Here is a 27,108-nt window from a genome sequence, read left to right on the forward strand (position 1 = left end):
CTCCGTATATTCATGTCATCGCAACCTCGACGAGACTTTAACTAACTTACATATTGATCAACGTCCTGAAATTTACTTAGAAAACCTTGTCATACCTTTTTTATTACAGTTCTGTATTCCCTTACATTCCCATCTTCTACTCCGAAGTGTCTACCTTAATCAAAATACATTAGAAAATTTGTTTTTTTAACGTACACATAAACAATTTTACAAAAACGAAATAATCTAACTGGTTATTTCAATGATGAAATTAATTGTTTATACACTTCCGACGTTTAAAATTAAACAAAATTGTATATAGGATGATATTCTTGAAATCTTTTAATCTCTCAAAGACTAAGAACACAATGCATCAAAAAAGAGTAAGATCTATGTATGTACATTAGAGCAACGAACGAACGAGCAACAAGGAAATATTGCTGTCTCCTCGGTAGGCAGTTTCTCGAAAGGGACGACCCAATCACGAAATAATTAGGCACTAAACCTGCTTGCGTATTACACGGAGGGTAATATAATTAATGCTGATATTATACCTCGCGCCCCGTCGGGTTCACGCGTCCCTTCCATCCACCGTATCCCCGAGGGGATCGCCGGGAAAATAAAATCCCGAGGATCAGCCTCTCCCGTGTGCTTGCACACATACCGCGCCCGGCAGGCTTTTTCGAGATTTATGAGTGAATATTATGCAGATGGTACTTGTAGTAAACGTACCGACAATACCCGTACTAACACGGTCGAAGAAAGCGTGACATGAGAAGCCAACGATTAATGATTAATGAATAACGAACTGGCGTATTCGGTTCACTCTTTATGCTTTTCTATAAAGATAATTGAGTATAGAGAGATAAATATCGAAAGGGGAGAAAATCAAATTGCATGCGATTTATTTCTGAATATAAAAAAACAATGTGAATCTATTAGTATAAATAAAGTGAATAACTAAACTATCAGATATTAAATTTTATTCAATAAAATGAAAACTGTACGTCATTGGTAATTCAATGAAAAAGATTGAAACGTCGAATGCATTAATTGGCTCTGTCAGCTCGGTTCGGTCCGTATTTAATTTTAATTACGAACTAGACAATGTAGAAGAGTTTAATTGTTCTTCGAGCACGAAAAATCATCAGCAGTGGGTTTGAACTTCGTTCCGTTTAGCTCCGGCACGTTTCGTTACACCGACATCCGTTGTATCGTCATGAATCCCATTTTCCTGAGTAATTTATTCCCTCGAGCGTAATATTCGAGCGCAAACATATGAGCTCGTTTAATTACTCGACGAGCGCGCGCCTGCACCAGGCGAAGGGTGAGACCAAAAAAAAAATGAAAAAAAGCAGTCGTCAAAATTAATTTTGTTGACAAACCGGAACCGGTTGTCGTGCTGTGTTCGGCCAAGCGATGGAAAATTCTGAGTTGACCACCTGGCAAGCGCAACTGCCAGAACGAGGTTCGACTGCGCGAAGCAATTTGTCAGTGTGTGTGCGGACAAAAATCAAATTTCTTTTCTATTCTCTTGTATGTAGATACATTGAATGTTACCCGTGTGCACAGCGGCGGTAATACGAATATCGATCGATACACGTTTCCTTTGAATAATTTATGATTAACCGAAATGTCATCCGTATTCGCGACGCGAGCTGAACTTAATATCCGGCAACCAGCATTGAAATTCTGCTAGTGAAATTATTGTACCGGAAAAACGGGACTTACCGTGCAGCCCGTTGGTTATCCTGCCTTCTTTTTGAATTCCGAATTGGAAACAATGATTAATTAAAGTGTAAATTTCGATTTCCGTTCACTTTCGTTTTTTTCTTTTTTTAAACTATTAGAACAACTTGTATCGCATGTACGATTGCAATCGAACGAAAAAACGTTCAGTCTCTGAAATTTTTGATCGGAACGGGAAGATTTATTTGCCACGGTGACATTATTTCGTGTATTTGTTTGCTATCAATAGGGGCAATTTCCGTTATTCTCAATACAAGTAAATGTATGCAGAAATTTCTATAGATTTCGATCCGCAAATTCTTCGACACCGTCTGTCTGACAGAGGAAAAACAAAATGATTGACAGTTCGTATAATAAATACACGTTTCCGCAGCGTCAGCTATTAATCCGCTGACAGTTTAAATTGATGAAATAGTTTCCCGGAACAAAGAGCACGAATCCAGTAACAAAATCGGAAAATTTGCTTTTTCATGTCGCATTGCAAAATAAATATTTTTTATACTGTTATTTATCTATTTTTGCTATGTATGTTCTGTGTCTTTCACTTTCTCATTTTATATTCTGTTCAATCTTTATATACACGTAGGCACTCTCTCTCTCTCTCTCTCTATCTTTCCGCCTGCTCGATTTTCTCGTTTTTCCACCCTGTACACCGGCCAAGTATCTAACCAGCTATACACACACTCCTGATATAACGAGAAATATACCCTGGCTCGCTCACAGGTTATTCGAACACAAAGCAAATATTAAGCTTCTTTAAACTATCGACTGGCAGTAACCGATACTGTAAAGGGAAACTGATCTTCAAAGCTGATGGGAATTGTGGACTAAGATTAGCAAGTATATTACAAGTACACCATATTTACAGTCTTACTTTACATGCTTTGATAGATCCATACGTTTATGAGAAAATCAAATATGCGTCAAAGGGCGTACATCTAAAGGCTACAAAGAGAGATTAATTGTTGAATTCTAATTATAACAATATGATTACAGTACTTTTCATTGTGGTTTTCGTAGCTCATACATTTTTATAGATTACATACATTCTTTATACTTCCTGCACATTCAATTATTTAAATGCGTAATGTAAATGCATAAAATCCGCAGTCTATTTATATGTATAGGTTCCGATATAACGAGGACTAAATTGAACAACAGTGAAATTATACAAAGAATTCATAGTATGAATTTCGTACTGAATAGAAACAGTTTTACATCGGAATGAAATTATTTATAAACATGACTGGTGCATAATTCTATACTTACTTCGGGTAAAGTATCGTATCGGCGTCGCTATTAATAATATCGACACGTGACTGCCGCAGCTGCATTTACAGCAGCTTCTGACGGAGACTAATGAACACCGCGCGATGGCGGAGGATGAACCGGGGAATGTTCTACGAGAGTCGATTTGCTCTTATCACAAGGAAAACTTGTTTCGGCGATAGGTAGTGCCGTATGTTGCCGCAACATTCAGATGTCGATCAAAAAGTACACAGCCGGTGAAAATCGCATCAACCTCAGAAGGGGACAACGGAGTTCCATTAAAGAAAATTTCAGGTTCAAGGGATGAAGCAAATATTTGCTGTTTGAAATACGTTCAGAAGAATATATTGGAATATAATTTAATTGATGATATACAAAAGATTCTGGAGAATAAAGTGGTGACTATTATTCAAAAGAAGCGAAATAAACGATGAGCAATACAAGAAAAGATTCATTTTCTGTACACGTTATTATCCCAAATATATTGTTTCACGTGGCTTTTTCATTTAATAAAAAAGCCCAATGTCGTTTATTAGTTTTCAGATTATAAACAGTAATGAACAATTAATAAACTGAAAAATAAATAAAAGAATTAAATCCTGATGGTTGGTGCTCGTACGTTAATTAAAAACAGAAAAATAGTGCGATGTTATTTCAACTTCAACAGTAAAATTACAAAAATGTAGAAAACGTAATAAACAAGTAACACCATTGATTTCTCTCAATGTTTAACAAAGCGTTGACATCTCAGTAAAGACAATGCGTCACGTACGAGGTTCCGCGTTTTTCAAACGAAGATCTTTATGACCAATGGGATTATATTCATTCGTTACTGAAAACACAAACGAAAACTAGGTTCCGCGAGTTTTCTTTCCTATTAGAAATAAAGCTCATTAAAAAATGTCCGGGAAACAGAATTTAATTAAACTTTGCGGTCCTCTACCGAAGTACCGAGGACCCGTTCTATAACTATTTAGTCGGTTTCATGTGTAATAAGATATACGTATATGAACATTATACCGGACTATCTGCATACAAGTCTCTTTCAATGTTATAAATGTTAATGAACCACGTTGGATCCAGTTGCATAGTCGAACAATGTGTAAAATTTCTAAGACCAGAATGCAGTGTAATTCCATTAACAAAAATATTTTTGCTCTTTTCCACAGCAATGGACATTTTTCTGGTTCGTTTCCTTTGAAATTGTAAACGTTCTTCAAAGCTCGCATTAGCATTTTTTTACAGTATAAAATGTGCAGCAGTAGAAAGGGAAATTATATGAATTTAAAAATAAGTGATGTGTGATTTACTACTAATTATACTACTACAATTTTTTATAACACACATTAAGATTTAATCAATAATATCAGATGACACTCTAAGCGAACAATTGTAGCATTTCATCTTATAATTTGAAAGGATATCGCACGGTCACGGTGGTAAAGAAAGGATTTATCGTATTGGAATGGGACTAAAGCCGTTCCACTAGAAACAGGCGGATGAAAAGGGGCGGAATATTGAGCTGCGAGTGATAATTCTCTCTCGCCGTTTAATTCTCGCTAAGCCGTGTTCGGTACGTATGAGAAAGTTTCGAGGAGATGGTGTAACGAGGCTGCTGTAGGAGAATGGTTTACACCACCGATAGGCGACGCCGTTGGTAAGAGAATTCCGTCTTGGAGCTGGTGAAAGATGAAAGGGTGGAAGAGGGAAGTATCAGGAGGAGACTTATTGTACCAGTAATTACTACTAATAGCAAGCTCCGTTTCTCTCGAGGAACAGAGGAACTCCTCTACCCCTGCCCGAGAGTACCCGAGAGAATTTCGCGTTCGTAAACATCTAGGGGTTATAAATTTTTTCCGAAATTCCGTGGAATTTTCGTGCGTTCATCGAGATTCTCGTCGGTACTCGGCGACGCTTATATTACGCGAAGGAACGCGTCTCACAGTTCACAAGAAAGATGAAATTCGCCTGGAGACGAGATGCAGACTTTTAAAGTTCGTCGTATAAATTCTGTAGCGTAATTGCTACACCTGTAGGACTTGTAAATTACGCGTAGACATTTCATTTCAGTGTTCTTAAGATACAATCACAATTATTCAACACAGTTAATTGTTTCACTTTCTCTACGCCAAAACAGCATCGATCGTGAGAATTGAATACAAAATAGGACACACTCGATGCTCAGTGTACATACAGACACTTATTAAACCACATGTTAACTAATCTTGGACGTGGTCCAAGTTTGAACCTGATAAACGATTTCTCTTCTCGGAAGTTTCAATATAATATGGAAGGCATAACACGATATCTTTCGGGCAACTTTCTTGGTCACCATCCAAATTTTCCCGACATGCTCACGATGTTCCCCAGAATTATTAACCTATTTGTATTTCAAGGATGTGGATATCATATCAGTTTTCTGCTACCTTTGCGCATCACAGGCATTATTAATTTTCTATCAATGATTTTTAATTACGATGATACGTGAATTTTCAATCCAACGTTTTCCATGAATGCAATTTACCTCGCAAATCATTAGTAACAAAGATCTGTTTTACTTAGTATAATGAATCAGGGAAGGAAATACAAGAAAATCGTAACTTATTCTTGACACTGAGATTTCGCCAATAACTTCCGATTCAGGCATCTGCGTGCACAGAAATGACAGTCATGATACCAAACGAGACCCGAGTGGTCGATGCTTCAGCCCTATCGTCGATGTTATTCTCGGGGTGTCAGTGTCGACACTTTCAGCCGAAGGATTGGTACGCGTTACCATGAGATACATCTCACGGTTTGGCTCATAGTGCGCACGAGATATATTTTATGCAGTAACATTTCCTCGACGATGTCTGAGCGCAGGAACAACCCCTGCAAAAGTATCTCATTCATCAGAGAGGCGCACCGTCTCAAACATTCCGTATGCTTTCCCCGTATCTTTTCTATTTCATTTTACTTCACCCTTTTTGTGTGTTTACTCAACTCCTTTCCCACTTTTTCTCGTATTTCTTTCCCCCGCCACGTTTTATCATCCTCTCTCTCGCTCGTTTCTTCAGTCCTTTTTCATAAGTTATTCCCTCTACTCTTACATTTCTACATATATGATATACGTACGAATGCTGCGTTACTTTTAGTACTAAACTACGATCAAATTGTATTTTCTTCGAGAGGAATACTTGATGCATTCTTTAATACATTGCAAAGTTAGAGTAATACTTCCTTTCGCAGCGTGTAACTAGGTGTATCATTTTGGCTAGCGACAGATATTGCAGCCGGCAAACTTTCTGACAAATTTACTGTATAACGAGAGGCAAGGGAGAGTCCGGTTCACTTCCTCTCCTATTTCCCTCCATCAGGCCGGGCTAAATCGATATAAATCAGCCGGCCTCGCAAACAGCTTTATCCAAGTTGGGAAATCGAAACGCGTGTACACCTCGGATCGCATAGCACCGAGAGGGTCGGGTTAAATAATATCCGTGTAGAAGCAAAGCACGAGTCCTAACCGACTGGCTGCCACGCCAGTATCGTCTAGCAGCCGGCTGTCCCAGATCGTAATATCGCTTTAATTATGTGCGCCGTATTTGCGCCAGGCCGCGTTATTAATTTCGGGGTCCTCGCCCGTGTAGAGAGACTTACCATTACGACCTCGGAGGATAGATACGTCCCCGACAAAGCTCGGAGCGACAGGCTGGCTGGCTGGCGAAAGCGCAACGCAACGGGGTCGAGAGCTGTAGATGCGGCTGTTGCGAAGAGGTTGTTTCGCCCTCCTCTCGCTTTCCTCCCAGGATACCAGCATGGCAGCGGGCCACGGATGCGTCGTTCGCTTAAACGCGGCGCGCGGCTCATCTTCGAGATGTTATTGCGCCGACGAGAGCGCAGTCCCGTATGCAAATTATTTCGGGCGGTAAATTAAACAGCCGAAACCGAGGACGTAAACGCTACCGGCGAAGATAAAGTCGTACCATTTCGTATCCCATCCTTTCTCCTTGTCGACGAAAGCTTGTTCCCGCTGTTCGGAACGCGAGAGCCCATGGCGGGCGCTTGCCGCCGTGCTGTAAATCATCGCGAGCGAGTGGATTTTGATTGCGAAGAGCGGCGCAGCGCGCGCTGATATTCCGCGGCGTACCTATCCGCGGGAAATGAGTTTTTCGAGCCGGCATTGTTTCGTCGGCGGAACGTAGGAGTTACCCGCGTCGATGTCCAAGCCGAGCATTTTTATGGTCACCCCGCGCTTAAATCCGTTTCCCTTCCTCTCCGTTTGTCATTCGGTTATTTACATATTCGAATGAAAGTATAATGCGCTCGCCTGTATTTACATGATAAAACAGAACGCTTTGGGACGTGATTAACGACGTCGTGTTTCGCGGTCGCAGGAAAATTGGAGATTTCTCATTTTTCTAACGAACCTTGGCGTGGGCAAATGGATGAAAAGATCAAAGATAGAATACACCCATTCTGTGAAATACGAAAACTAAAGAATTGTTGATGACAAAATACTTGCCCCGTGAACTTTACGTGTATTTCTCATATAGCTAATAAATGCAGTCTTTGAAGCGTAAGATTTACAATCTACAATAATATTTTTATAATCTAATAAAAATAAATTAATACCCTTTCACAATTAATAAAGTAAATATTCGCCGCGCAGTAATCCTTTTTCCATTTGAACCAAACGACTTTCTCGAACTAGATTTAATCAATTAAAGCATTGTTCTCCACACGCCAAACGCTAATATCATGTACATAAAATACGAGATGGGCTCTACCAATTCTCCACGTAGCGCTTCCTCCACCCTCGTTAACGCGATTCCCACATAATTCGCCGTAAACCTAGTTTGCTCTTCGCGTCCATTGTACATTACCAGGAAACGAATTGAAAGAACGTTCATTCGTGATACAATTTCCACATTTGAACTCATAAAAATTTTTTCTCTTACCTTCTCATTATTAAAACAATTGTACATTGTACTCCATCGTACAGAGAAATATTTAAAATTGCCATAAAAAGCATCAATTTAGCATGAAAGAATATAAAACTGTATGACTAATAGAGGCTGTTCACAGTTAAGCATTGTGCTTAGTAGAAATTGATTAGCTTTTTCAATCTATGGATGGGGTTCAAGAGTAATCCACGGTATCGCAACGATACAGGAATACGCCCTCGTCGTTTTGCTGTTCATCCTGCGGACGTAAATCTGTTGCGGATGCGACCAATGGTAGCCGCGGAGGCAGACGACGCGACGAGAAGGGGGCGGCAGGGGTCTATTATTTTTACCGATGTAATTTCTCCTCGTTTTCCAGACAGTTTGGTCGGTCGTCTCGCGGAAAATGTAACCGCGGATTGCGGTCACCCTGCAAAATAAATAATCCCCGGGAGTCTCTTCCGTTTCTCGTTCCCATTCTGCCTAGCGTGTCTCTGCTGCTCCCCCTCCCTCTTCAATTTTTTTTTTTTATCTTCATTGCGATACTGTCATCTCGTTACACGAGCTCCATGTTCGTTCTTCGCGTTCCTCTGTACACTTTCATACACCCTTCCCTGCTAAATATAATATGCTGTCTTTGTCAAGCGACGAACGAAAAGTTGTTTGCTTGTTTATCGAGATTTGCTCTGGAGGAACATTTTATCGTCGAGGAAAATAGTCACGTTTCCGATGGAAATGTGTATTAAGTAGAGTTATGTACCTGAGCAAATTGAGGGATTACAAATGAGGATCTTAATTCCTCAGAGAGAAGAATTTTTTTAGCATGCTTGGTACTCTGATATTATACTTTCTGATGAGTACGCGTTGACTTGGTGTTAAAGTACAATATCCAAGCGTCTCGGGCTGTTGAAAAGAGTAAAGAACGGATGCAAACTTTCGGCTCGCCGCGATGGGACGCGAACGTTTTGATGTAACAACGTCACCAGCAGTTACCGCTAACTTTAGTTTTCGCAAGACGACGTCGCGTCGTACTGCGTCGTTTTCCACAACGATACAAAATTTCAACTACCCATCCACAATGATGTAAAGACGTTCCATTGATCTTTCATCGCCGATTAAATTTCGTTGTTCAAACAAAATCTTAAGATCTGATTATATCCTATTGAATAATAAATCCTACTTTATTAGTTATTTGTTATCTACTTCTATTTAAGGATGTATTGGCTATACAGTCAATCCCAAAAGTTTATGCACTTTAGAAACGCNGTATAGGACCTATCTTGTAGAGGACGACGAGATCTAGAATTTCTGTATAAAAACTTTTCGCTAGCCTTAATAGTTCACGAGTTATTCGCAAAAAACTGTTTTTTCGTTTTTCGTCAATAACTCGTAAACTATTAATGCTAGCGACAAACTCTTATGCAGAAATTGTAGATCTCGTCGTCCTCTACAAGAAAGGTCCTATGCAATTTTCCCGTAGGACCAACGGTTTAGGAGTAATTAAGGAAAAATAAAATTTTTTGCCAAAAGTTCGCCGTTTCGACGCTGGGATGGTCGGATTTTGTCAACATCAATAAAATGCCAAATAATCATACGTAACTCGTTAAATATCGAAGTTAGAAGGAAAACAACTTTTATTTGAAGCATTTTTCGCAATTTTGAAAAAGAAAATTTCGAATCATTCGAAATCGATGACAGCCTGTACACATCTGTACAAAATTCTGCTGATGATTAAACACATGCAAACGTAGAAACAGATTATAGATATCTTCTTCATATTTATTATGCTGAAGTAAAAAAGTTCATATCTCTATTCCCTCTATCTCTACTTAAAAGCAAGCGATTTTCAATATTCAATAGTTGAAGTAGGATAACGGAAAGTTTCAGAGAATGATACTTTCCCAATAATCAGGATAGTTATATTTAAAATTGAACGTGGATGGTCGGCCTGGCTAAGTAGGGCGTCTTTAAACTTTCCGCGCTTCAAGAAATTCAGCGAGATACCCGAATCCAGTCAGCTTATTTTCCACCTAACGTTTTTCTACACGCAGATAGGTACGCGAGAATGTCGAGTTAAGCCAGGTAGTTGGAACGTCTTGACAGCGTTTGGCTGAATTATATTTGAATACCATTTCTAACAGTATTTGATCAGCGTGGCAATAAACTTGATTCACAGTTTTGTACTTGTTGGGCGGGAAGTCTTCATTATCTTGGAACTCGCGGCGGGTGAGAGTTCAAGTCGGGCGTAACGAGGTCATTGTGGACAAGTTTCTTGGTCTAAGACAGCTTGTCAAACTTGGACACGTTCCCAATGAGTTTCTCAAGTATCACTTCGCTTGTTCCTAAACCTAAACGAATCCGAGCCCACGAAACTTCCATTTGATTTTGATACGCGCAATCGATCCGAGCGGGACATGGATGGATTGTAGAAGCGTACAGAGCAAAATATTCATCTGAATAATTTTATTGAACACATTTATATATTTCATAGCATCAAATATTACACTGATTGGGAGCAAAGGTAATGTAATATTATGGCATCGCTCTCCGCATTTCTCACTACTTCTCGCATTAACACAATTACGAAGACCGTTGCGTGACTTTAATCAGAAAATCTGCATAAATATGCATAACAGTGTGCCTGGTATGCGGCCAATTTGCATTAAGAAAATCGGATATGAATATGCGTGTCACTCCACGGACTTGTAAATTTCTTCAACACCTCTGATTAATCTTTGAATCTGATAATAATGGCATCAAATAGGAAAGCGAGAAAGAAAAACTGTTTTAATGACAGAAACAAAGAGCAAGAATCTTCTTGGAATCAGCAAACTGAGCAGGAGGAGACACCGCGAGAGGACCGACGGCGTCTAAAATTTTTCGCTATTCGCTGTCGAATATCACAGATTGTTTTCAATATCTTTTCCGTACGATCACGCTGCGTTACCGATTCCTGCACAGACGCGATATCGAACATTTTAATAAAAGGTGGCCATCTTTCCCTCTGCAGCTCCCGCTGTTTGAACGGCAAGGACATAACTCCTTCTTCCGTTGCAAAGAAACTTTGAAACGGAGAAAGAACCGAGGACGGAACTCGACAGCTTGATATAAACTTCAATATTAAACCCGTACACCGTGTATACGATATTTATTATTTTTCCACTGTTCTATTGAACGAAAGTCATATAATAAAGCTTTTGCAGACTTTAATGGTTTATTACAAATCCATTGTACGAAAATAATTAAATTCCAATACGAGGAGAGTTTTAATAAGAATAATTACATTTCTATTTACAATTTCAACTTGTAACTTAAAACATACTAACAATAAGAATAAAAGTACATACACACTTGAAACAATTTGAATATGCTCCCTGAGCGGATTTCAGTAATGGTCAGTACGGTCTTCCAGTCTATAGCAGAACGGTTTAACCAATAAAATTCGAGCTGACAATCCAACCCGACTCTAACAAATGGTAACAGATAACGTATATACGAAAAAGGTCACAGCCGTCGTGAACGATAAGGCGAAACGACAGTGACGAATAAGCTTTCGAGTAGTTTCGCGAGAGGGTTTCCGCGAGTGCAATTCCATTGGCGAGGCGCAGTGCGGCGATGCACTCGAAGCCGCGCTATCATGCACGGTCCAGAGCAATTCCAATAGGCGATCCATTATCTTAAAGCGGCGTCGGGGCCTCCGATCGATTCACGCCTCCACTTTTTTCCAGTCCCGTTCTCTCGCCTATATCGGGAAATGCGTCCTCACTCCCTTCCTATCCCCCACATCCTCCTCCCCCGCACGACTCTTCATTTTCCACCGAACCGCTACATCTTTTTTTTGTCGCCAGACTTACAAAATATTAACCGACATCGAATATTGCATTCGTTCTATAAACTTCAACGTCTTTTCTCTCTAGTTCAATTGCCACTAAACACAGCCGCATCAGTTTTTTGTATTACCTGTACTAATGAGTCATACCTCCATTCTGCAAACTTATTCTTAGAGATACACTGATAACTATTTTACGAGTACAATATGAATATCTAAACATGTAATAGATACAATTGTATAAACTAATATAAGTATAAAAATCAATGAATAATTTTTTGTTCAGGTTGCGGTAGTATAGTACCGAAAACAACATGGGGCAAGGTAGCAACCACGGCTTACGCCATCCTCGGTATTCCCTTGACTTTGGTTTACCTCGCAAGTGCCGGAGGCCTTTTATCCAGGTGTGCGATGGGCGTTTTTACGCGTGCCCTCTGTTGCTGCCTTTGTTCTAATTGCGGCTATTGTTGCTACGATGAGAAACGAATGGAGGTAAGTCGAGCACAAATCGTAACCGTTACACTAAATCCATATTTCTTAAAACGTACACCCACGCGATTAGCTCTTAGCTCGAATAAATCCGTTTTTATTCCTTATATAAATAAAAAGACATAATCTTGACAAATGTATTCTGAAAAAATTGCATCACTTTCCACGCGTGTTAATATAAAAGTAAAAGAAAAGAACGAAGAAGGAACATGCTGTTAAAATGGCATGAAATGCAGGAGAAAGAGAGGCGGATGAGGAAGAAGAGACAACAGGAGGAATTGGCGCAGCAGCAGCAGCAACTGCAGTTGCAGGAACCCTTTTACGTCCGGGCGAACGCGTCAACGTTTACGAGCACAGTGGAAATTAAGACCAGCCCGAAGGACGAGGTGTCGAGTCTTGGTTCCGGTGACAGACCCAATGTCACCATACTCGCACCAATCAGCATTTGTGTGGGCGCGATGCTCTGCTACATCGTCGCCGGGGCTTTTACTCTGCACAAGTTAGAAGGCTGGTCCTTTATGGGTATGTGCAAAGAGATCTGTCTCTCGAAAGATTTACTCTGTAACCACACTCTCAAAGCCGCGTCGCACGTTGCATGTGCACGAATCGTCAGTATACACGCGATGACATGTCTACATGAGAATATTTCCACCCGTAGGCTAGAAGTTTCCAATCAAACGCAATGGTATCTCGGTTTTAATTCCAACCAAACCGATTTGCAAATATCCCTGCCTCGTCGTCGATCTACCTACAGCCTGAGATACTAAAAATTCTGTACATCCTCTAATACACAATGTTAAAATAATTATTCCTTCAGATTGCATTAAAGGTGTATACAGATAAGGATATTGAGATATTCAAATCAGTCGTGTATTTAGCAATTAAATGCAGCGTAGAATATTGAATTTCATAAAGTCTTATTAAAATTCTATATTCGTATCGCACAGCTAAAGTCTTTCATGTTCTGACTACAGATGCGAGTTACTTTTGCTTCATGAGCCTGAGCACGATCGGGTTCGGCGATATGGTACCCGGTTCCTATCCGCGGCAGAGCCTGTACGAGACGCGGAACGTGACCATTTGGTTCTGCTCGTTCTACCTGATGTCCGGGATGACATTGACGGCGATGTGCTTCAACATACTTCACATCGAGATCGTCCACAGGCTGAGCCATCAACCGCTGAGCCATCAACTGGAAAAACAGGAGCCGGTGAAGGCCAGTCCGAGCGTCGACGAATTGTCGACCGATCGGTTCGCGCTAACCTTGTGACAATTTCCGTCCGGCAACTTGTGCCACAGGAACGGCACCGAGGAGAACGATATCTGTGGAACGGAACCGCCGACCAGCTTGTTCGCCCACGAGAACGAAATCAATATCCTAAAGGACACTTTCAATCAGGTAGACGTGACTAGGGACTGCAAGCCGATCTTGAAGCTCGAGGATCACGTGCCGTCGATTCCTGGTGCGTACATGTTGCCGAAGGTTGACGAGGAAGCCGAGGAGAACACCGAGATGTAGGACTTTATCCTCTCGTACGTTTGATACAGGTAACGGAAGTGAAGGATGAATATGTGTGTTAGTGCGGTGGGACAGAGACGCTCTCCTTGTGGGATACAAACAGTGCCCGAATGGATAAATATCCGTACATGTTACAAAGAGAGAGGTAATCGTTCCATTGCTAACGTAAGACAGTGCGCGTTTTAACGTACGATGAGAGAATTGAATAAACACGTATTATTTTGTGTTCATCGTTGATATTGAGGACTGATCTCGTTGGAAAACGGTAACTGACAGCTTTTATATGTTTTTTCATAAGGTCTCTTTTTTAACGGGGAACCGATCCTTCACGAATTAGAATTCTTCGATCTGAAAACCGAATTCGTGTTTCGTCTAAAGAACAGGTACGACGTGTTAACGAATCTATGATCTGGAGTACTTAAGACGAAAACTACAATAACATACGAGAAAAATAATGAGAAACAGTTGGAATGTCGTTTCTTGTGCCAGGAAACCAAATATTTCCGACTTAAAACGAGTGATTAGTTTAGATATTGTTTTCCTAATATTTTCTTGACTCTTCGTTTAAAAGATGTCAATTATCAAGGACACAGTTGAATCGAAATTATGGAAGTAGTTTAGCGGCGATAGCTCAGGAACGCAAATCGACGGCCTTTTAATGTGAATATCGATACGAAGATAGAACGTCGAAAACCGTCGGCGTTTACTCAAACTGAGCAAACCGAATCAAGCAAAATATAACTGGCACGTTAAAGTAAACTCGGTCCAATTTGACGATATAATGTCGTGTTTGATAAAGCCAGTAACTGCATTACCCAACTTCTAAGTACGATATCCTCAGGATATGCGAAGTGTCTCCTAAATGTTCTAGGAAATTCCTAAACTTCCTGCAGACGTTCCTACGTTAATCCTGGTTTAATCTTAATCATCATTCGTTCCATATTAGTACAATAGAATGTGAAATCCGTGTTTTCGTCTAAACAGTTGTCGTACACAAGCATTAAACGACATAACAGGATTATTTTACATATAATATGACGAGTTAATTTTTAAGATTCTACATAAATGTCTACTATACATATAATTATTTTAGTTCTCTCACACGAATGATAATCGATATGATATCAAAAATAAATTCATAGTTTTTGTTCGGAAATTTCGATATCGCATTATTTCGTCAATTCGGAAATGACATTCTAACGTAGGATAAAACCAACTTAATGTTTCTACACGTCTATTTAGATAGAAACTCGTAAACGGTTTTTTATATTTCCGCATTTAAACACTCACAAGATAAACGTTCTTATCTGTAAAATAACTGAGAGATTGTTGCGTCTAGTCGTGTAAGATTGACTATTAAAAAATGCACAGACACTTAAATCACTTTTCATCACGTGTTAACTCAACAATAATTTTTTGAAAAATTATAATAACACTGCCAGAATAAAAGTATTATTTATCAAATTCACTGTTTTGATAATAACAATGAGCTTTATACAAATATTTACTAATAAATTTTATAATAAATGAAGTTTTTTGAAAGGAAACCGCGTAAGTCATTTTCTAATACAGCTTTTTTACATATATTTTCACTTTTTGACAATTATTTGTACGATTAATGTACAAGCTAATCGTCAATCGTTATTATACTATACGTTACGTCAACGACTAGACGTAAACATCAATGAAAATAAAATCACGTTTACATTCTGTGCTCAAGAACAATAATTAAAATACTGTTGCGATTAGATAATAATCTTTAAGAGTGTCGCATATAAAACTACCCACAATGTTTAATATCGGTATTCGTGATAGAGGATCAGATTATGGAATACATAACATGTATAGTTGTAAAAATAATATTTTCGTCGCATATTGAGCAGACTTTAAAATATGTGAACGATTAACAGGTTGCTCCCTTTTGCCATAATTGTTTTTACTAACAAAAACATTTATGTTTGATCATTTTTATTGGCAAAGACATTTGTTATACTTGAACTAATCAAGTTGTATATAATAAAATGTTACACGGCAGAATAACGTTCCCAGGAAACATATTTAACCGGAGAACTTATTCCGGAAGTCTGCTCTGTAAGCAACGAAAGAATTACGTCTTAGCGACTAAAACAAGTGTTTTTCTGTTTTCTTGTAACATATCATAAAGTATAAGAACATAAGAATTTAAAGACCTAAAACGGAGAAAGGAAAATTGAAACGATCGACGAACAATATACAAGTTCTAATGATTACGAAGTAAATTTGTTCGCGTTGAGTCTTGCACATTTTTGTAAATAACTGGAACAATTAATATCAGTCAGTTACTCGTGCAGTAAAAATATTGAATTTTTAAACACTTTTTTAAATGTAAAACGTAACAAAAACTCTACTGTTATCTTACTGCACGAATAACTAATTGAGTTTAGCCATCCAGAACATTTACAGGAATTTATATGACATTAATATTCGATGTCTTCGGATTAGAATGTTAAATCATGGATTTTGAGATGTGCAACAAATATAGAAGTGAAATTTCTTAATGATGTTCATAATGGCAATTGGTGTCGACTTGAACGATTGCTGAAGTTATCGCAACGTTTTCGGCGATTCCATTGAGAATCGTGGCCGATGGCCAAGACAAAGTTTGCCTTGATGCTTGCATCAGACCATCCAGCCATCGATCCAGCCTGGCTGACCGAGCAAACTTCCTCACACTCGTTCGATTCATTTTGAAGTGGCATACGCGTTTCTCCAAGCTGACGCTTGGATTATTTGTTGCGGGGAACCACTTGCAACTTTTCTTCAATTCACGTGATTCCCGTAAATGTTGTTGAACGCATCGACGATATTTAATATGAAATTTTAAATAAAACCGGAGACGACAGTAAGAAAATGTTATATGAACGGTTCAAATGATTTTAATAAAGTTCTTTTCTTAAAGAATTTTATTACTGCATTAAAATTTTTTATAGACACGTGGAATGTGTATATCGCAAAGCGAAGAACGCACAAAGTCAATTACATTAAAATAAAAAGAACATTAAATTTCACAATATAAATACAAGAGCAGATTATATAAAAGGAAAGGTTCGTCGATAGTTCAAGTGAAAAATTAACAAAACCGTTGCGTAGAGAAGGGGATATTTGAAGAAAGGAAATGGTTTTGCGCCGATTCAATGCTCGCGATTATCGAATCGGCGGGATTTGCTTCTACCGTCCTTCCACATCAGCGAATCCTATACAAAATTTGCAATTTAAAATAATAATTCGAACGTACACGATATAACTAGATCTTGAACCACGTTTGTGATTAACTTGTAAAAAGATCACTGAAAGTGATGATCACAATTGATTGACGCGTCGCAAACTACATAGATAACAACGTAATCGTAATGATATAAAAAAAAAATGGCGACATTGTTAAAATTTTTCTACATATACATATTATCTTGTATATAGCATTAAAATCATTGTATGATATTAATACCTATAGTTGATATTTAATGTTAGAGGAGTACTATCAAAACATTAGGCCTGGCGAATTTCTATTTTTACTCTCGGTCAATTTTGTCCAATATAAGAGTTCTACGATTTTAATTGTAAAGCGCAACAGCATATACAAAAAACCATCAGACGAGGAAACGCGGACGGATACATGATTTAATGTTTTTCATTGATCGTGATGTCCGAATATTCCGAGAATAATAGTTACACGCATATATTATAGCGTTATTGCATTATCAGTTCCACGGAATGTAAATTTTTGTACAGAACAATCTGTATCTTGCATCACTGAATACTAATACTAACTTTACTCATTCACTTATCATTTCCATAACATAACATTAAATAAAACATTTTTTATTGATTCTCTGTCTTCTCAGAACGTTGCGTACGCGTGCGTTTCGTATTAAAAAAACGTCATTTATTTGAGAACGAAAGACTATTTACCCATTACGTTCTCATACTTTTATATTCATAAATTTAACTATAATTTACGTGAATTTAAACATAACGTGGGAGAATCGTGTGAATACATGTCACATTACGAAACGATCAACCAGTTATTAATAAGAATTTGTTTCAATCATAAAAATATTGAATGAAGAAATGTTTATTTTTTATTCCTTTTCCCTTTAAGAATTACGATTATTTTTTCGTTCAATAATTCGTAGCAATATACATGACTTTTAAAAAGTGTACATGTAAAAAAAGACAAGATTGTATATGAGCAAAAGAAAGAAACACGAAAGAAGGAAACTAAAATGTTATGTAATAAACATAAGAATCAATTAACACATTGTAAATACTTAGTTAAGAAATTGAACATTGTGAGAGTGCATTCGACGTCACTGTAAAATACACGGAAAAACGATCGCTGAATATTGTACGTCTGTATAATCGTTTGTCGGACAATGTATCTTATATTACAGGATAATAAAACACGGAAAAAGACTTAAAAAAAGGATTAATTTAATCTTTCGTACATGACAAACTCATATTCCTAAAAAAATATATTTCCTTTCCATTCAGTATAATCGTACAAAAGTTTTACAACACGCATTCGAATCACGGCTCGTAAGTGGAATATCCTCTTAAAATAATCATTGTTAAGCGTTTTTATATAGTACCCGTTATGAATTATGAATTTCAATCTAATATCGAGCACGATACAGATCTCTAATCTACCTGCGAGTCTCTTACCAGGGAAATCGTTCTCTACCGACAGGGATTGTATTCTTAAATTAACTAGTCAATTAGAAGAAGAAATACATAAAAAATAAGTACAAGTGTTGTTGACAAATTTATTGGCACCACGGCATTTTGATATTTTTAAATAAATAGGATATTATTTATTGATGGCAAAAAATACTCTTGATCGAAAATATTAGGGCGACATCCAGTAGAGAGCGTAAGTGTTTAATCGGACCGGCGCACAGCAAAGACGGAAGAACATATGTTTAAGCAGTAGCGCATGCGCAGTCACTGCTTCCGCGACGTACCTAGCCATCTTTCCAGTCAAGCAAAAGTGATTGTTTTCAACTTTAGTCTTATTTAACGGAACTTTTATTAATGTCAGAGCCACAGTCCGCGCTTCTACTACGAAAACAATTAGCAGGTACCCAACAAATGCAGTATAAGTGCTAACTGTGATCCGTGCCACAATATCGGGCTTAACGAAAAGCCGGAACCGTTCTCATACTCGAAACTCGTGCGATCTCGTCACCGTTGTGCTTCGACCCTCGAGATCGGCTTTGTGAACATTTTTTCTCCCCAAGATATCGGTTTCTCGAAACCTCTGTCATCTTATGTGAGCACCGATTAAATCATCCGTAATCTCACGTCGGCCCTGCGCCTGATTAGGGCGTGAAAATCAATACGGTCACGGAACCGTAGTGTGCCTCCCATGAATAACTTTAACCTAGCATTTAGTATCGCGTTCGCCTGCACTTATGCCCAAGTCCAGTACAAATTGTCCTGTGGGTGATTTTCATGTATACCGAAAGCTATTTTCGTGGTTACCGAAAATAATTGCAAGCAACGTTATTTATAGCATTTCGCGCGTCATCGTACACAACCACGGTTAAGACGGAAAGCAAAAAAAAGCAGGGAAAAGCATGCCGTGCAACGACCACCGAAGGTCAACCGTCTTCGAATTATAACTCATAAATTATATTTCACGATGGAACAATGAGATGTCTAGTAATCTACATTCACCGTCTCTTTCGTTTTATTCTTTAAATTGACGGTTAAATCCCTTGTTACAATTTTTATACATTAACCCAATGCTGACTCACTGACGGTTATCCACTACACTTGAATTTAAACATAACCTCTACACATGTTCAATGACAGTGTTCTCGTGACTTTTCGAAGTAGTATACAGAATTAGTGGTAATGGTTTTTGTTGAATATTTGTGAAAATATAACTCATTGTTTGTATTTTTAAACTGTTCAGTGTTTTCTTATACAGATATAATTTCAATGGTCTGTTATTATTCTAGATTTTATGTACTTATACTTTTATTTAATCCTCGAAAACTAGTGTATCATATTTGTAGTTGTTAATAGACATTTGACTTCAATGTAAATTGCTGATTATACTTTTTTTTCTAGAATTAAATAAAAACCCAGTAGAAGGGTTTTCAGCAGGCCTCATAGATGACAATGACATATATCAGTGGGAAGTACTTATTATCGGACCTCCAGACACATTATAGTAAGATTCTAATTGATTAAATAGTTATATATCTACATTTAATTATATTATTTGTCATATATGTGTATTTACAACGTTTTCTTGCATTGTAGTGAAGGTGGGTTTTTCAAAGCACACTTACAGTTTCCAAAAGAGTATCCACTTAGGCCACCAAGAATGAAATTTATAACAGAAATATGGCATCCAAACAGTAAGTCCTTTTATTTTATTAATTCATTATACATAAATTAAAAATAGATATAATGTAATAAATTTATATTTTTAGTCGAGAAGAATGGTAATGTATGCATATCGATTTTGCATGAACCTGGAGATGATAAGTGGGGCTATGAAAAAGCATCAGAACGGTGGTTACCAGTTCACACAGTTGAGACTATTCTCATAAGTGTAATTAGCATGCTTGCAGATCCTAATGATGAAAGTCCTGCTAACGTGGATGCTGCCGTAAGTATTTGTGAAATTTATGTCGTTATAATTTGCAACTGTTTTTATGAAGATTGACTGGAATATTGCAGAAAGAATGGAGGGAAAGTTATGCAGAATTCAAGAGAAAGGTGGCGAGGTGTGTCAGAAAAAGCCAAGAAGAGTGTTTGTAGGAGATGAACAATTATGCAAATGGAAAGACTTATTTAATTCTGGTAGGCTCTGTAACGTTTACTTCCATGCGAGCAACGAGTAATCAATCTTATACGATTGAGTAAATTTTCTCTACTATGTTTCTCTGAAGGGAAGCCGTAAGCACTGTAAGAAAGAAACCGATGCTCAGCATTAAGCTAATGGATAACAGTGCCACTAAAAACGGATAAGCCTGACCCATTCTTAAGCAGAAAGAGGGAGGCAGAGAATGTGTGAAAATAAAACTCAAGTCACACACCTCTATCAAGTTTATACCACCGCCACTGACGTACCATCCATTGATACAAAGAATATAAGGGAAATACATGCAATTCACCTTTTACATAATAAACAACTAAAAAACTAATTTACACATATACATAATACAAAAAATTATCTGTACGATTATTACCTTAATATTAATAGTTATAAACTTAACTTCCCTGTTCCTTCTGCTCAAGAGCTAGCCCCACCCTTTACACTCAAAAGTCTGTAATTTAAAAATGTTTACGTTTCTCATTGAATAATAATTTCTTAGTGGCGTTTCGTATTTTCTTACTTTCGTAAATATACATAAAAAAAATTTTGTAAAGTGGAAGTACATACTTATGTGTGTGTATATACATATATATACGCATATGTATGTATACTCTATAATTGTCAAATTTAATGCTAGTAAATCAAGAATGGAGATTAAATATATCAATCAATTGTGACACTACGGCAAACGTGTAATATTGAATTGAGCTGTACAATCGCGGCAATGTAAAGAAAATGTGAAAATTTTCCGTTGAACCGTAAGTTGCCAAAATAACGAATTCTAATTAAAAAGATAATAACGCTAATTACGATATTATTATTAGAGGTATAACACCATTTAATAACAACTTGTAAACGTAATATAAAATGTCATACATTGCTATAAAAACTTTGTACACGTTTTTTAACTGCCGGTGATCGAATGCCCAATTCAATCTTTTCTGTTACATGTAAAACTTGCGGTTCGAAATCATAAATACATTCAAAAATTTTTTATTCGACTATATATAATTTCATATTGTCAATTAAATTCTACAATATGAAGATACGTCTATTATATTGAACCCATATTCTGTTTCTGTTACAACATTTCTAACACCTACCATCATAAGCGACTCATTCCTTTTATAACGTGATTGTTTTTCTGAAAGCATGATAGATCTTATTTTAAATCAATTGTTTTAAATAAGATTTGTTTTATTTCATAAATTAACTGTCCTGTTATTACTTTGTAGTCTGCTTCTTATATTTTATTTTCTATTTATTTTAACTTCACATGTATCGTATACTAAATACTAGTATCAGAATTTAAGTTCAATATACAGGGTCTCTCAGAAAAGTGTTCGAACCGAAAAGGGGTGATTCTGAACAACAATTTCCTTTGGTAAAATGCAAACTGAGCCATGATTTTTTAATTATTAACGAAAAACACTGACCAGTGAGAGCACGCGTAGGATCCGCGCCCAACCACAGGTATGTTGGCCCGAATCGTGACCAAATATGATTCTAAGCAGCAATCACATATATGTGAATTATAATTCTGTATATATTATCAATATGTGAATATTTTGAATCATATTTGGTTAAGGATCGCGAAATAAAAATTCTGAGATTCATTTCTATTCTTTCATTTATTAGAATTTAGCAGACTTTTATCCCAGCAATATTTTTCTTAATTTATCTTAACATTATCAACGCAACGGCGATACGATACGTAAATACGAAAATAAATGGGTACTGTTTAAAAATGAATAACAATGTATAACATCAAGATAGGACAGATATCTAACTTACCGATTTATAATCAAATTCATCGTCACACAATGTAACTGCAATGGCGAATGGCCAGAATGTCGGCATTTCGAGACAACACGTTGCGCAGTCTACTTTATGGTTTATTTACGTTGATTTACGGAATCTACACCGCGGCCGCGTGTGCTGAAGTTATGGGTTGATGCTACATGAATAATAATTTCTTAGTTTTCCGACGCAGTTCAAAAATATTCGGAATCAGAATTATTACTGACGTAAACTTACATATTTAAAAATCGGATATATAAATCACGATACAATAATATTGTTATGATATTTTATTCGATTTGTTTCTCATTGTCAGTTTATACCTTTGAATAAAATTCTTGGTTTTTGTTGAACCAAATAATTTATTAATCATGGATGATGAACAAAATGGTTTAACGTTACCTGACACACAAAATGCCGATTCTGTATGTCTAACTCAATCACAAGAAGTTACTCAAGAAAGAGTTAAGAGTGTATGGGGAAGATTATGTCCCATTAAATTACCTTTTAAGACAGTGGGTAAGCATACTAATTCTGATGGACATTCTTTTTTCATCATTCATTACAAACTGGTATTAAATGAAAATGTTTTTATAGAAATGGCCAAAGATGTTTATACATTAGGTCGTGCTGACACTTGTGACATTTGTATTACTGATAGGGAATTAAAACCAAAATGGCTTAGTGTCATGAGTAAAGTACATTTTAAAATAACCAGGGAATTCATCGGCAGGGGTACTAATGATATCGTAGTATACTTAGAAGACTTAAGCCAGAATGGTACTTTCATTAATAAAGAAAAAATAGGCCGAGGGAATAAAGTAGTTCTTGATAACAATGATGTAATATCCTTAGCACAACCTGCAGTAACGGGTAAATATGTAATTTTGTACTTTAACAACATGCATATTGATTTTCCGTCAACAGATTATTATAATATTTATCTTTTCCACCAGTTTATGTATTCATGAGTACAGTAGAGTTTGAGAGCAATGACTTACCCCTCAGCTTAAAAAATAAATATGCAGTATCACGAACATTAGGCTCAGGAGCATGTGGAGAGGTGAAAATGGTTTTTACTAAAGTTGGTTGTAAAAAATTTGCTATGAAAACCATTATAAAAGTAGCTGGTACTACACATGGGCAAAGACATCCATTAAATGATCCTGAAAAGATTATGAACGAAGTGAAGATATTAAAGTCTTTAAAACATGTAAGTACATACGGAAATCATTACAATTATATGATGTACTAAATACTTTGCTTTGTAGCCTTATATAATAAAAATGGAGGAGATAGTTGATACTCCACGGGCAGTGTACATAGTCTTAGAGTTAATGGAGGGTGGTGAACTCTTTGAAAGGATAAAAAACAGGGGTAAACTATCGGAAAAACATGCAAAAGTAATCTTTTATCAAGTTGTATTGGCTGTTAGTTATCTTCATGATTGTGGCATAACACACAGAGATCTAAAGGTATAGCTTTTTTAAGTAACTTTCATATAGTTTGTTTGACAAACGATAATTAAATATATAAACGTTACTTGTTTGTAGCCAGAGAATATATTATTGGCTAGTGATTCAGACGTTACACTAGCGAAAGTGTCAGACTTTGGTTTATCAAAGTTAGTCGATGCACAAACAATGATGAAGACATTTTGTGGAACTCCCATGTACGTTGCTCCCGAAATATTGTCTACTATTGGGCGTGGTTCCTATACAAGTCAAGTAAGTTCGAAATGTACAATAAGAATTTAAAAATAATTAAGTTCTCACTTCTACTATTTTTAAACTTACTTAGGTGGATGTGTGGAGTTTGGGAGTGATATTATATGCTTGTCTAAGTGGCATTGTCCCTTTCAACTGCAAGGACAAAACTATTAGTTTGCAAGACCAAATAAAGACAGGACGTTATGCGTTTCCTCAATCGAAATTTGGACATATTTCGAACAAAGCCATAGATCTGGTATAAATTGTTATGTGATAAAATATGATTAAATATAATTATAATTGTATGTAATAATAAAATCATCTTTTAGATTAAACGTATGATGACGGTTAATCCGAAAAAACGGATTACAATAAAACAAGTTTTGTTACATCCTTGGTTGCAAGACCGAGACCTACGAGATACGATTGATTCTCTAACATCGGAAGAAAACGATGAAAATGCAATTCCAAAAATTATTTCAAAAAACATCCAATACAAAGAGAACCAATGTCAGAATATATTAAAGAAGGCAAGATTGGATTTATAACTACAAAGGCTTGAATTAGATACATAAGATTTAAGTAAAGTGACATATTGAACAAGAATGTTTAAGTTTACATTGTTTCAAGAGTATTATATCTTTTATATTTAGAAAAATATTATTATCTTGATGATACGTGATATTATTTAACACAAATGACCTGCTGTATACGTAAATATGTAAGTTAAATATGACAAAGAATGTTACTTTCATTACGTAACTGTAAGTATATAGAAAAACTACATTAAATTATTTTAACCAACAAGTACAATTATAGAGTGAATAAAGTTAAGTCCATTACGAAGATACAAAAGAGACTGTTATAGTAAAATACATATATGAAAATGTTATAAGGAATAAGAGTGCAGAACCATATTTTTGTACGTTTGTAATTTGTAGAAATTTATTTAAATAAATGTATTCGTCTTGCTGGAATTTTCATACGAAATGTTTGTTTTTCACATGAAACGTTATCGCATCACACAATTTCCATTTGCGTAATTTTTTCAGTCCAAAATTAAATGAGACCTCGTATACCATAAGAAAAACCGGTTTATATGTTTATATACAATTACAAAGCATATCAAGAATAATGTTTTATTGAACATTTGTTTCATTTATCTATCTAATCTCTTTCTCTACAAGGATATATGTCGTCTTCGCCGGGGCATGGATTCGGAAGCGGTGTCTCCAAGTCCGGTCTTTCTTTTTTAGCGAGTCCCGCTAGCATTCGTTTTATCTGAGCTATCGCCTTCCCTGGATTTAAGCCCTTAGGGGATCGATACAATAATGAATTACAGATTTTTTTAATTGTTAGGCGTAAAATAAATTTTTGTTTTCATACCTTCGGACACGTTTTTGTGCAATTGAAGATAGTATGACATCGGTAAACCGAGTAGTAATCGCGTAACTTATTAAGTCTGTCTTTATGCGTTATGTCTCGTGAATCTATTATCCATCTATATGCCTGTACAATAATCACGTAATTTATTAAATAAAATTCTTATTTTTAATTAATTAAATAATTAAACGAAATTTGCAATATGTTTATACCTGTAAGAGGGTTGCAGGACCTAAAAACTTATCGCCAAGCCACCAATACGGTGGACAAGCGTAAGTGCAACATCCGCAAAGGACACACTCGTACAGACCGTTCAGTTTATCTCTATCTTTCTGACTTTGTAGAATTTGCCGCAAGCCGACAAAATTCTCTTCACCGGGTCGTTTTAAAAACGGTTCGATATCCTGATATTGTTTTAAAAACTGATCCATATCCGATATTAAATCTCTAATCACGTACGAATGCGGTAAGGGATACACAACTAAGGGTCTTGATGAATGTTTAACTTTTCTAAAAGAAAAGGAAAAAGCTACTATATACGGTTTTATGATCAAAAGGAAATATTTGTCGTTATTTAGTGTCTCTCTTTTTTCGAATATTCGAAACATACTCCTAACTAAAAACTTATTACGAAGCAAGAAAAAATAGTCATTCCGCATTACGTGATGCAAGCCAAAGTATTAACACCGTTTATATTCATTCCACAATTTCCGCAAATCCCTTCGCGGCAGGATCTTCGGAAGGACAATGTGGGATCATATTCCGCTTTTATTAACGCCAACACGTCCAGCACCATTGAGCCGCATTTATTTAAATCCACACTGAATTGCTGCATGTACGGTTTCACGTTTGGTTTTTCCGGATTCCAACGGTACACGCGAATAGTCTGGAGCTTTGGCGGTGATTTTGCTATCTTGCACTAAGAATTAACGGTGCTTTAGCAAAACTTTTGATATAATTGGACGTATGTTCCTTTTAAATGTGATTATGTTAAGATTTCTAACTTCTGGAGGTGTCTTGCACTCTTTTATCAGGGCAATTTCGGCTTTAATAATATTCGGTGTGTCAGGTGATTTCTTGTCCTCTTTTTTCGCACTGCACAAAAGTCTTCGGCTTCGATGGCAATAATCATTCTGACATGTGCCTCGACGAAGAGACGCGATCGTAAAAGACCAATATCGGTTCACATGATTGATGGTGTTGAGATTGAACATACTTGTAAAAGTTTCACAAGAGTAGCCTTCAATAAATGTTTTTTAGACTATATAGGCATATTTCGTTTTTCTAATCTTTCAATCATTTCGTTTTGTGATAACTGTGTGACTTCCCGTTCAAATAGAAACAAAATATCATCGTTCGCAGGAACTTCACAGTTATTCTTCGATTTTATTATCCTGATTCAGCCTTCATTGAGAATCTCTTTTTCATTATCGATGAGATACGTGACGCCAACAGTTTTGCAATAACAACAAATATATTTCCTATCTACTGTTTTAAACAATTTGTTTACCGCGCTTATCGTTGCATTCCATATTGTGTCATTTATTATTTTCGAAGTTTTACACCGAGTGAAAAACGTTGTGTACATT

At 36.8% G+C, this 27,108-nt stretch overlaps 4 protein-coding genes and 1 long non-coding RNA gene across 8 annotated transcripts in view; 3 read left to right on the forward strand and 2 right to left on the reverse strand.

The window, feature by feature from the left end:
* LOC113464774 (uncharacterized) overlaps positions 1-6,748 on the reverse strand; it is a 31,727-nt gene extending 24,979 nt beyond the window's left edge. For both annotated transcript variants that reach the window (XR_003389633.1, XR_003389632.1), the window contains exon 1: positions 6,634-6,748. This is a non-coding gene — a long non-coding RNA (uncharacterized LOC113464774). The remainder of the gene's footprint in view (positions 1-6,633) is intronic.
* Positions 1-14,111, forward strand: part of LOC108628611 (TWiK family of potassium channels protein 7) — a 42,501-nt gene extending 28,390 nt beyond the window's left edge. The window contains exons 3-6 of the mRNA XM_026816573.1: positions 12,035-12,240; positions 12,474-12,759; positions 13,212-13,476; positions 13,537-14,111. Coding sequence (XP_026672374.1) covers positions 12,035-12,240; positions 12,474-12,759; positions 13,212-13,476; positions 13,537-13,756 — 977 coding nt within the window. The 3' untranslated portion in view covers positions 13,757-14,111. The remainder of the gene's footprint in view (positions 1-12,034; positions 12,241-12,473; positions 12,760-13,211; positions 13,477-13,536) is intronic.
* Positions 14,112-18,723: 4,612 nt separating this feature from the next.
* On the forward strand, positions 18,724-21,134 carry Ube2g1 (ubiquitin-conjugating enzyme E2G 1). Of its 3 annotated transcripts, XM_018030548.2 has the most exons (7): positions 19,121-19,233; positions 19,308-19,394; positions 19,871-19,973; positions 20,066-20,163; positions 20,239-20,417; positions 20,489-20,611; positions 20,701-21,134. In XM_018030548.2, the coding sequence occupies exons 1-6, from the start codon at positions 19,161-19,163 to the stop codon at positions 20,567-20,569; spliced, it is 621 nt and encodes a 206-aa protein (XP_017886037.1). In that variant the 5' UTR covers positions 19,121-19,160; the 3' UTR covers positions 20,570-20,611; positions 20,701-21,134. The 3 variants fall into 3 exon arrangements, with proteins under 3 accessions (XP_017886038.1, XP_026672392.1, XP_017886037.1); XM_018030549.2 differs by lacking the exons at positions 19,121-19,233; positions 19,308-19,394 and adding an exon at positions 18,724-18,872; XM_026816591.1 differs by lacking the exons at positions 19,121-19,233; positions 19,308-19,394 and adding an exon at positions 18,928-19,064.
* A 1,609-nt stretch (positions 21,135-22,743) lies between these two features.
* Positions 22,744-25,119, forward strand: LOC108628555 (serine/threonine-protein kinase Chk2). Its single transcript, XM_018030550.2, has 7 exons — positions 22,744-22,946; positions 23,025-23,300; positions 23,384-23,640; positions 23,699-23,902; positions 23,981-24,154; positions 24,228-24,392; positions 24,466-25,119. The coding sequence occupies exons 1-7, from the start codon at positions 22,799-22,801 to the stop codon at positions 24,682-24,684; spliced, it is 1,443 nt and encodes a 480-aa protein (XP_017886039.1). The 5' UTR covers positions 22,744-22,798; the 3' UTR covers positions 24,685-25,119.
* A 93-nt stretch (positions 25,120-25,212) lies between these two features.
* On the reverse strand, positions 25,213-27,100 carry LOC108628556 (succinate dehydrogenase [ubiquinone] iron-sulfur subunit). The gene is made up of 5 exons (XM_026816590.1): positions 26,524-27,100; positions 26,182-26,438; positions 25,732-26,029; positions 25,523-25,645; positions 25,213-25,447 (listed from the first exon to the last, which is right to left on the reverse strand). The coding sequence occupies exons 1-5, from the start codon at positions 26,731-26,733 to the stop codon at positions 25,304-25,306; spliced, it is 1,032 nt and encodes a 343-aa protein (XP_026672391.1). The 5' UTR covers positions 26,734-27,100; the 3' UTR covers positions 25,213-25,303.
* Positions 27,101-27,108: the final 8 nt, after the last annotated feature.

Source organism: Ceratina calcarata, unplaced genomic scaffold (genome assembly GCF_001652005.2).
Source record: "Ceratina calcarata isolate Rehan_Ccalc_2016 unplaced genomic scaffold, ASM165200v1 scaffold53, whole genome shotgun sequence".
Lineage (NCBI taxonomy): Eukaryota > Metazoa > Arthropoda > Insecta > Hymenoptera > Apidae > Ceratina > Ceratina calcarata.

Excerpts from the sequence above, each read along its gene's own strand:
- Ube2g1 (XM_018030548.2), top strand. The coding sequence starts at position 19,161 with ATGAATAACTTTAACCTAGCATTTAGTATCGCGTTCGCCTGCACTTAT. Across the intron at positions 20,164-20,238 it reads AGAAATATGGCATCCAAACA|TCGAGAAGAATGGTAATGTA; the intron begins GTAAGTCCTTTT and ends TTATATTTTTAG. Across the intron at positions 20,418-20,488 it reads CTGCTAACGTGGATGCTGCC|AAAGAATGGAGGGAAAGTTA; the intron begins GTAAGTATTTGT and ends GGAATATTGCAG.
- LOC108628555 (XM_018030550.2), top strand. The coding sequence starts at position 22,799 with ATGGATGATGAACAAAATGGTTTAACGTTACCTGACACACAAAATGCC. Across the intron at positions 24,155-24,227 it reads GTGGTTCCTATACAAGTCAA|GTGGATGTGTGGAGTTTGGG; the intron begins GTAAGTTCGAAA and ends AAACTTACTTAG. Across the intron at positions 24,393-24,465 it reads CGAACAAAGCCATAGATCTG|ATTAAACGTATGATGACGGT; the intron begins GTATAAATTGTT and ends ATCATCTTTTAG.
- LOC108628556 (XM_026816590.1), bottom strand. The coding sequence starts at position 26,733 with ATGTTCAATCTCAACACCATCAATCATGTGAACCGATATTGGTCTTTT. Across the intron at positions 26,439-26,523 it reads AGTGCAAGACACCTCCAGAA|TGCAAGATAGCAAAATCACC; the intron begins GTTAGAAATCTT and ends GTTAATTCTTAG. Across the intron at positions 25,646-25,731 it reads GTCCTGCAACCCTCTTACAG|GCATATAGATGGATAATAGA; the intron begins GTATAAACATAT and ends ATTATTGTACAG.